Raw genomic sequence first — 10,073 nt, forward strand, 5'->3', positions numbered from 1 at the left:
GATGCGCCTGCCATTCTTCCGCTCCGGTGGTGGGTGTACACCCAGGATCCCATTCCAACCAAAAGTGGCCTGGTCTCAGTTAGCTGATGAAAGTTGCAAGCGAGAATTTCATCATTGCTTGCAGCTGGGGTTGGCATCGTCCCCCACTCCACCTGATGTCGAGGGTAAATGGGCAAGGTTTAAGACTGTGACTCATGCAGCTGCAATGGCTGCTTTGGGTACGCGGTCCAGACCTCCCCAGAAACCCTGGTTGACGGAGGAGGTGTTCAGGTTAATTGAGAAAAAGCGACAGGCCCACTCTCATCGCCTACAGCATCCCACGTCAGAGAATGAGGAGGTTTACCGCAGCCTTCGCTCGGAGGTTCGGAGAGCCGTAAGGCGTTGTAAGGATGGGTGGTGGTCGCGGGTTGCTGAGGAGATGGAATCTGCCTCAGTGGCCCGCGATCACAAATCACTATTTAACTCCATCAAAAAAGTAACCTGCAGCGCCATACCTATTACAATCATTAGAGGAAAAAACGGTGATCCAATCTCCGACCCCCAGGAACAGGTTTGCAGATTTGCTGAACATTTCTGTGAGGTCCTGGGGGAGGGAAAATCTCTCAGCCAGGAAAACATCATGGCACAAAGTGGGGATAACCCTGCTGAGGCTGCGGTGCCTCAAATATTGGAAGAGGTCACCCCCTGTGAGTGGCTGGCTGAGGTGCCAGCTGTTGAGGAAGTACTGAGGGCGATCCGGAGTCTGAGACCAGGGAAGGCACCGGGCAGAGATGATCTCCCAAGCGAAATGCTGAGGGAGGGTGGCGTTTGTGCACAGACTGCCCTACATGACATCATAACAACAGTCTGGACCACTGGACGGGTTCCGCAGGACTGGAAGGATGCCCTGGTGGTCCCTCTCTTTAAGAAGGGGGACCGTACTGACTGTAACAACTACAGGGGCATCTCACTCCTCAGTGTGCCGGGTAAGGTCCTGGCAAGGATTATTCAACATCGTCTTGCTAGGCACGCTGAGGAGAGGCTTGCGGAGCCCCAATGCGGTTTCAGGAAAGGGCGGTCCTGCACAGATGCCATATTTTCTGTCCGTCTGCTACAGCAGAGGTGTAGGGAATTCCAAAAAGACCTACATCTCTGCTTTATTGACCTGGTCAAGGCCTATGATACCATCAGTAGGACTGGGCTCTGGGTTGTTCTTCGTGCTTTCGGAGTCCCTGACCCTCTGCTCACGATCATTAAGGACCTTCATGATGGTGAGCGGGCCCGGGTAAAACTACGTGGCCAGGAGTCAGAGCCTTTCCCTGTACACCTTGGGGTGCGACAGGGATGTCCTCTGGCTCCCACATTATTTAACATCTATTTCGACTGCGTAGTTCGTGAAGCCTTCAATAGCTGTACCGGGGGAATTTCTATTTGGTACAGATATAATGGGAGGCTGATCGACGCCCGGGTGCGATCAAGGGATGGCTCCCTATTGGTCAACCACGTTATGTATGCCGATGATTTGGTAATAACTGCTCATTCAGAAGAGGAGTTGGAGACGCTGCTGCTGAGACTGGAGCGTGCCACTAAGAGGTGGGGCCTTACCATCAGCCCCACCAAAACTAAGCACCTGCCTGGGTATTTTGTACCATCGGACACTCCACCCCCACAACTCCCAATTGGTGATGGGGCAGTTGTGGAGAGAGTGGAGAGTTTCCCATACCTGGGCAGTGTGCTTATGACCGGCTCCAGTTTATCAGCAGAGGTCTCACTCCGAATCAGTCGAGCGGCAATATCTTTTCATCGGTTGCGTAACGCTGTGTGGAAGCTACCTGGTCTGTTGCTCCGCACGAAGCTTCAGGTCTTTTCGGCCACGGTCATTCCCTCCCTTCTCTACGCTTGCGAAACGTGGACCCCCCTAGTGGAGCATCTTCGCCGGTTGGAAACATTTAGGCTGGCCTGCCTACGATCCATCCTGGGTTTAACCAGGCTGGATTGTGTGAGGAGCTCACAAGTCCTTGAAAGATCTGGGCAAAGTCCCATCAGTGAGCTCCTCCGGCAGGCAAGGCTGCGTTGGCTGGGTCATGTAGCCCGCATGCCCAGCCACCGCATGCCTAAGCAGCTTTTGTTTGGCCGGATCGAGGGGGCTAAACGGGCGCGGCACGGGCTAGAGAAGAGATGGAGTGATGTGGTACAGGAGGACGTGGAGCTGAGTGGACTTGCTGATGACTGGTACCAGCGGTGTCAATATCGGCCTCAGTGGAGGAGGCTCGTGAAGGACGCTACTGGGCAGTTGGAGGCAGTCGCCCTCCAACAACAACGGAGGGCGGAGGAGCGACGCTCACAACAACGAGCGGAGCGCCGGGTGGCTAAAGCACAGCAAGTTGGCACAGTAGGGGGCACAGGTGGTGCATCAGCCAGTCATCTCGGTCATCTCGGTCAGTCGACCCGTGGCACCTGGGTCTGCCCCGTGACCTCCTGCCAGCGGGCGTTCGACACTTCACGTGGCCTCAGGGTGCACATGGCCTGGCACAAGCGTCGTGGTGACGTCACCGCCACTTAGTGGCGAATGGCGGTTGTTGTTGTTGTTGTGTGTGTGTGCGTGTGTGTACGTGTGCGTGCGTGTGCGTAGTGGTGCTATTACGGTGAGTGCGTCTCCACCGACTGGCGCCCGGAGAGGATCGCGGGGGGTTGGGGCTCGTGGGGGGCCTGGACCCCCTGCACGCGCTCGTGCGGGGGCGGGGTGGAGTCTGCAGAGAGGAACTGTGACAGCCCCACGTGAGCACCACATGGCCCAGCGTCGCTCGCCCCCAAACTCGCCCCCACACTCGCCCCCACACTCGCCCACATTCTCACCGCTCATCTCGTTCACTCCTCGCAAGTCCCCTCATTGTCCCCTCATTGTCCCCTCATTGCCCCCTCATTTCCCCCTCATTGTCCCCTCATTGTCCCCTCATTGTCCCCTCATTGCCCCCTCATTGTCCCCCCATTGCCCCCTCATTGTCCCCTCATTGTCCCCTCATTGCCCCCTCATTTCCCCTCATTGTCCCCTCATTGCCCCCTCATTTCCCCCTCATTGTCCCCTCATTGTCCCCTCATTGCCCCCTCATTGCCCCCTCATTGCCCCCTCATTGTCCCCTCATTGTCCCCTCATTGCCCCCTCATTGTCCCCTCATTGTCCCCTCATTTCCCCCTCATTGTCCCCCCATTGCCCCCTCATTGTCCCCCCATTGCCCCCTCATTTTCCCCTCATTGTCCCCTCATTTCCCCCTCATTGTCCCCCCATTGCCCCCTCATTGTCCCCCCATTGCCCCCTCATTGTCCCCTCATTGTCCCCTCATTGCCCCCTCATTGTCCCCTCATTGTCCCCTCATTGTCCCCTCATTGTCCCCTCATTGCCCCCTCATTGTCCCCCCATTGCCCCCTCATTGTCCCCTCATTGTCCCCTCATTGCCCCCTCATTTCCCCTCATTGTCCCCTCATTGCCCCCTCATTTCCCCCTCATTGTCCCCTCATTGTCCCCTCATTGCCTCCTCATTTCCCCCTCATTGTCCCCTCATTGCCCCCTCATTGTCCCCCCATTGCCCCCTCATTGTCCCCTCATTGTCCCCTCATTGCCCCCTCATTTCCCCTCATTGTCCCCTCATTGCCCCCTCATTTCCCCCTCATTGTCCCCTCATTGTCCCCTCATTGCCTCCTCATTTCCCCCTCATTGCCCCCCATTGTCCCCCCATTGCCTCCTCATTTCCCCCTCATTGTCCCCTCATTTCCCCCTCATTGTCCCCCCATTGCCCCCTCATTGTCCCCTCATTGCCCCCTCATTTTCCCCTCATTGTCCCCTCATTTCCCCCTCATTGTCCCCCCATTGCCCCCTCATTGTCCCCCCCATTGCCCCCTCATTGTCCCCTCATTGTCCCCTCATTGCCCCCTCATTGTCCCCTCATTGTCCCCTCATTGTCCCCTCATTGTCCCCTCATTGTCCCCTCATTGTCCCCTCATTGTCCCCTCATTGTCCCCTCATTGTCCCCTCATTGTCCCCCCCATTGCCCCCTCATTGTCCCCTCATTGCCCCCTCATTGTCCCCCCATTGCCCCCTCATTGTCCCCTCATTGTCCCCTCATTGTCCCCCCATTGCCCCCTCATTGTCCCCCCATTGCCCCCTCATTGTCCCCCCATTGCCCCCTCATTGTCCCCTCATTGTCCCCTCATTGTCCCCCCATTGCCCCCTCATTTCCCCCTCATTGTCCCCTCATTGTCCCCTCATTGCCCCCTCATTGTCCCCTCATTGTCCCCTCATTGCCCCCTCATTGTCCCCTCATTGCCCCCTCATTTCCCCCTCATTGCCCCCTCATTGTCCCCCTCATTGTCCCCTCATTGCCCCCTCATTGTCCCCTCATTGCCCCCTCATTTCCCCCTCATTGCCCCCTCATTGTCCCCTCATTGCCCCCTCATTGTCCCCTCATTGTCCCCTCATTTCCCCCTCATTGCCCCCTCATTGTCCCCCCATTGCCCCCTTATTTCCCCCTCATTGTCCCCTCATTGTCCCCTCATTGTCCCCTCATTGCCCCCTCATTTCCCCCTCATTGCCCCCTCATTGTCCCCCCATTGCCCCCTTATTTCCCCCTCATTGTCCCCTCATTGCCCCCTCATTGTCCCCTCATTGCCCCCTCATTTCCCCCTCATTGCCCCCTCATTTCCCCCTCATTGCCCCCTCATTTCCCCCTCATTGTCCCCTCATTGCCCCCTCATTTCCCCCTCATTTCCCCCTCATTGTCCCCTCATTGCCCCCTTATTTCCCCCTCATTGTCCCCTCATTGCCCCCTCATTTCCCCCTCATTGCCCCCTCATTGCCCCCTCATTGTCCCCCCATTGCCCCCTTATTTCCCCCTCATTGTCCCCTCATTGCCCCCTCATTGTCCCCTCATTGCCCCCTCATTTCCCCCTCATTGCCCCCTCATTGTCCCCCATTGTCCCCTCATTGCCCCCTCATTTCCCCCTCATTGCCCCCTCATTTCCCCCTCATTGTCCCCCCATTGCCCCCTCATTGCCCCCTCATTGTCCCCCCATTGCCCCCTCATTTCCCCCTCATTGCCCCCTCATTTCCCCCTCATTGTCCCCCTCATTTCCCCCTCATTGTCCCCTCATTTCCCCCTCATTGTCCCCTCATTGCCCCCTCATTTCCCCCTCATTGTCCCCTCATTGCCCCCTCATTTCCCCCTCATTGTCCCCTCATTGCCCCCTCATTGTCCCCCCATTGTCCCCCTCATTTCCCCCTCATTGTCCCCTCATTTCCCCCTCATTGTCCCCTCATTGCCCCCTCATTGTCCCCCCATTGTCCCCTCATTTTCCCCTCATTGTCCCCTCATTGCCCCCTCATTGTCCCCCCATTGTCCCCTCATTTCCCCCTCATTGTCCCCTCATTGCCCCCTCATTGTCCCCTCATTGCCCCCTCATTTCCCCCTCATTGTCCCCTCATTGCCCCCTCATTGTCCCCCCATTGCCCCCTCATTGTCCCCCCCATTGCCCCCTCATTGTCCCCTCATTGTCCCCTTATTTCCCCCTCATTGTCCCCTCATTGTCCCCTCATTGCCCCCTCATTTCCCCCTCATTGTCCCCTCATTGCCCCCTCATTGTCCCCCCATTGCCCCCTCATTGTCCCCCCATTGCCCCCTCATTGTCCCCCCATTGCCCCCTCATTGTCCCCTCATTGTCCCCTCATTGCCCCCTCATTTCCCCCTCATTGTCCCCTCATTGCCCCCTCATTGTCCCCCCATTGCCCCCTCATTGTCCCCCCATTGCCCCCTCATTGTCCCCCCATTGCCCCCTCATTGCCTCCTCATTTCCCCCTCATTGTCCCCCCATTGCCTCCTCATTTCCCCCTCATTGTCCCCCCATTGCCCCCTCATTGTCCCCTCATTGTCCCCTCATTGCCTCCTCATTGTCCCCTCATTGTCCCCTCATTGCCTCCTCATTTCCCCCTCATTGTCCCCCCATTGCCCCCTCATTGTCCCCTCATTGCCCCCTCATTGTCCCCTCATTGTCCCCTTATTTCCCCCTCATTGTCCCCTCATTGCCCCCTCATTGTCCCCTCATTGCCTCCTCATTTCCCCCTCACTGTCCCCCCATTGCCTCCTCATTTCCCCCTCATTGTCCCCTCATTGCCCCCTCATTGTCCCCTCATTGTCCCCTTATTTCCCCCTCATTGTCCCCTCATTGCCTCCTCATTTCCCCCTCATTGTCCCCTCATTGCCCCCTCATTGTCCCCCCATTGTCCCCTCATTGTCCCCCCATTGCCTCCTCATTTCCCCCTCATTGTCCCCTCATTGCCCCCTCATTGTCCCCCCATTGCCCCCTCATTGTCCCCTCATTGTCCCCTTATTTCCCCCTCATTGTCCCCTCATTGCCCCCTCATTTCCCCCTCATTGTCCCCTCATTGTCCCCTCATTGCCCCCTCATTGTCCCCTCATTTTCCCCTCATTTCCCCCTCATTTTCCCCTCATTGTCCCCTCATTTCCCCCTCATTTTCCCCTCATTTCCCCCTCATTTTCCCATCATTGTCCCCTCATTGTCCCCTCATTTCCCCCTCATTTTCCCCTCATTGTCCCCTCATTTCCCCCTCATTGTCCCCCCATTGTCCCCTCATTGTCCCCTCATTGTCCCCTCATTGCCCCCCATTGTCCCCTCATTGTCCCCATTGTCCCCCCATTGTCCCCTTATTGCCCCCTCATTGTCCCTTCATTGCCCCCTCATTGCCCCCTCATTGTCCCCTCATTGCCCCCTCATTGCCCCTGCATTGTCCCCTCATTGTCCCCCCATTGCCCACTCATTGTCCCCTCATTGTCCCCCCATTGACCCCCCCATTGCCCCCTCATTGCCTGCTCAGGCCCCGCGGAGGCGGTCGCTATTGCACGGGCGAGCGGCGCCGCTACCGCCTGTGTCACACGGCCGCCTGCCCCGCGGCAACGACGATGAAGGCGGCGAACAAGACGTCGTCGTCGTCCGCGTCGCCGGCAGGGCCGGGCCGAGCCGCGGGCGGCGCGCCGCCGTCGTTCCGCGCGCTGCAGTGCAGCCGCTTCGACAAAGTCCCCTACAAGGGGCGCCTCCACTCCTGGATCCCCGTCATCAGCCCCAGTGAGACCACGCGCTCGCTCACCCACTCGGTCACTCGGTCACTCGCTTGCTCACCCACTTGGTCACTCGCTCACCCCATCGGTGGTTCGCTCACCCACTCGGTCGCTCGCTCACCCACTCGGTCGCTCGCTCACTCACTCGCTCGCCCACTTGGTCGCTCGCTCACTCACTCGCTCACCCACTCGGTCACTCACTCACTCGCGCACCCACTCGGTCGCTCACTCACTCACTCACTCGCCCACTCGGTCACTCACTCACTCGCTCACCCCCTCGGTCGCTCGCTCTCCCACTCGGTTGCTCGCTCACTCACTCACTCACCCACTCGGTCACTCACTCACTCGTGCACCCACTCGGTCGCTCGCTCACTCACTCACCCACTCGGTTACTCACTCACTCGCTCACCCACTCGGTCGCTTGCTCACTCACTCGCTCACCCACTCGATCACTTGCTCACCCGCCCACCCGGCCACTCGCTCACCCACTCACTCGCTCACCCACTCGGTCACTCCCTCACTCGCCCATCCGCCCGCTCGCTCGCTCGCTCGCCAGCTCGCTCGTTCAGTCGGCTTGCTCACTTGCTCGCTCAGTCACTCACTCACTCACTCACCCACCCGCTCGTCCACCCACCTGCTCAGTCACTCGCCCACCCACCTGCTCAGCCACTCACTCGCCTGACCGCTCGCCAGCCCGCTCACTCTCTCACCCACCCACTCAGTCGCTCGCTCTCTCGACTTCCCCCGATCGCTCGGCGTTCGCTCAACCACCCGGCCGATTGCTCGATCGTTCGCTCACTCATCCAGCAGCACACCCGAGCACGATCACCGTTCACTCGCTCACCTAATCGCCGGCTCTACCCAGCGGACACGCACCCACGCACGTCACTCCAGTGTACGCGTAACTCCGGCGCCGTGTGTGTGTGCCCGTGCGTTACCGTGCGTGCGATGTCAGTGAACCCGTGCGAGCTGCACTGCCAGCCGGTGGGCGAGCACTTCACGGAGAAGCTGCTGGACGCTGCGGTGGATGGAACGCCGTGTGCGGACAACCCCAACGCCCGCGACATCTGCATCAACGGCATCTGCAAGGTGCCAGGGTGGATCCCGCCAGGCAGAGCACGCGTTCATTTGCTCGCTCGCTCCTCACACGCTCATCATCGACTCGAGTGTTATTTTGACTGTTCTCTGGTTCACTCGCTCCACTGATCACTCACTCTATTGGTGACTCACTCCCTCTGCCACTCACCTGCTCCATCCATGAATCACTCACTCTGTCGGTCATTCACTCCGTTTGTCACTCACTCGCTCCATCAATCACTCACTCACTCAATCTGTCACTCACTCTCTCTGCAACTCACTCGCTCAATCCATGAATCACTCACTCACTCTATCGGTCACTCACTCCGTTTGTCGCTCACTCGCTCCATCAATCACTCACTCACTCACTCACTCACTCAATCTGTCACTCACTCTCTCTGCCACTCACTCGCTCCATCAATCACTCACTCACTCTATCGGTTACTCACTCCGTTTGCCACTCACTCGCTCCATTCATCACTCACTCACTCTCTCGGTCACTCACTCCGTCTGTCGCTCACTTCGCTTCATCAAAGACTCACTCACTCACTCCCGTGATTATCTTATTGATCCCCCACCCCCCTCCCTTCATCGTAAGTCTTCCTTCAAAAATATTCTGAAGCAGAAGATTGCTGCTGGACACAACCACATTGGCCAATGCGATTTGTGACTCTGATCCTTACCCGTACATTTTAACGTGCCATTTAATTGAGGCAATGGTGCGGTCAGGGACTGTTTGTGATGTTGCTGCCTTGCCCAAGCTTGCATTTAGCGCTGGAAAATCCGCAGCTTATTAATGTACTGTTGCAAATTGTACTTAAGCGGCATTCCTATACTCTGCACCGCTATCGGTTTTTGTCTCTTGTGTTGTTGTAACTCACTGGCCCCGTGCCCCTACTGGACATCTGTGAAAAGAGCTTCATAGCTCATCGGATTCCCCCTGAATTAATATCCTGATTCTGAGCACATCACCTGTGTGAGGCTTCTCACCTGTGTCTCACCTGTGGTGAGGCTTCTCACCTGTGTCTCACCTGTGGTGAGGCTTCTCACCTGTGTCTCACCTGTGTCTCAGCACGTGGGCTGCGACCTGCGGATCGACTCGCTGGCGGTGGAGGACCGCTGTGGAGTGTGCATGGGCGACGGCTCCACGTGTCGCACCGTCAAGAAAACCTTCAACGACAGCGAGGGGCTCGGTGAGGGGCCTGGTGGAGGGGGGGGGGGGGCTGGGGGGCGGGGTCTGGCGGGAGGAGGCCCTGAGGGGTGCACCATGACCGTAACGACGGTGATGGTGGAATTGTAACACGACGACGATGATGATGATGCCCAACCATTTGTGTTCATGTTGCACCTCAAAACATGTCGGAGCGCGATTCGTTTTTAATTTAGCCTAGGGGACCCCTCCCCCCCCGACGGCAGCTGATTTTCCTTGAAGATCTCCGCGGATCCCGTACCATCGGCGCCACGAAACTTGACCCCCCCCCACCCCCTCCGTGACCTCCAGGCTACGTGGACATCGACCGCATCCCGGCGGGCGCGCGGGACATCGTCGTGGAGGAGGTGGAGGAGGCGGGCAACTTCCTGGCGCTGCGCAGCGACGCGGAGCCGGCGCGCTACTTCCTCAACGGCGGCTGGGTGATCCAGTGGCGCGGGGACTACGCCGCGGGCGGCGCCACCTTCACCTACTGGCGGCGCGGGAACCTGGAGAACCTCACGGCCACCGGGCCCACGCGCGAGCCCGTTTGGATACAGGCGAGCGGGGCCGGGGGGGTGGGGGTGGAGCGGGGTGGTGGGTAGTGGGGAAGGTGGGAGGGGTGGGGGGGGGAGTAGTGGGTGGGTGGGGGGGGGCAGGGTGGGGAAGTGGGAGGTGAGTAGTGGGGGGGGAGAGCGGAGTCC

General features: G+C 58.6%; 1 protein-coding gene across 1 annotated transcript in view; it reads left to right on the forward strand.

The window, feature by feature from the left end:
• Nucleotides 1-10,073, forward strand: part of LOC144949213 (uncharacterized) — a 51,108-nt gene that overhangs the window by 18,949 nt on the left and 22,086 nt on the right. The window contains exons 10-14 of the mRNA XM_078879102.1: nt 2,612-2,757; nt 6,863-7,110; nt 8,059-8,192; nt 9,253-9,373; nt 9,682-9,913. Of these exons, the coding sequence (XP_078735228.1) occupies nt 2,612-2,757; nt 6,863-7,110; nt 8,059-8,192; nt 9,253-9,373; nt 9,682-9,913 (881 nt within the window). The remainder of the gene's footprint in view (nt 1-2,611; nt 2,758-6,862; nt 7,111-8,058; nt 8,193-9,252; nt 9,374-9,681; nt 9,914-10,073) is intronic.

This window comes from Lampetra fluviatilis, chromosome 53, assembly GCF_964198595.1.
Source record: "Lampetra fluviatilis chromosome 53, kcLamFluv1.1, whole genome shotgun sequence".
In the NCBI taxonomy this organism is placed as follows: domain Eukaryota; kingdom Metazoa; phylum Chordata; class Hyperoartia; order Petromyzontiformes; family Petromyzontidae; genus Lampetra; species Lampetra fluviatilis.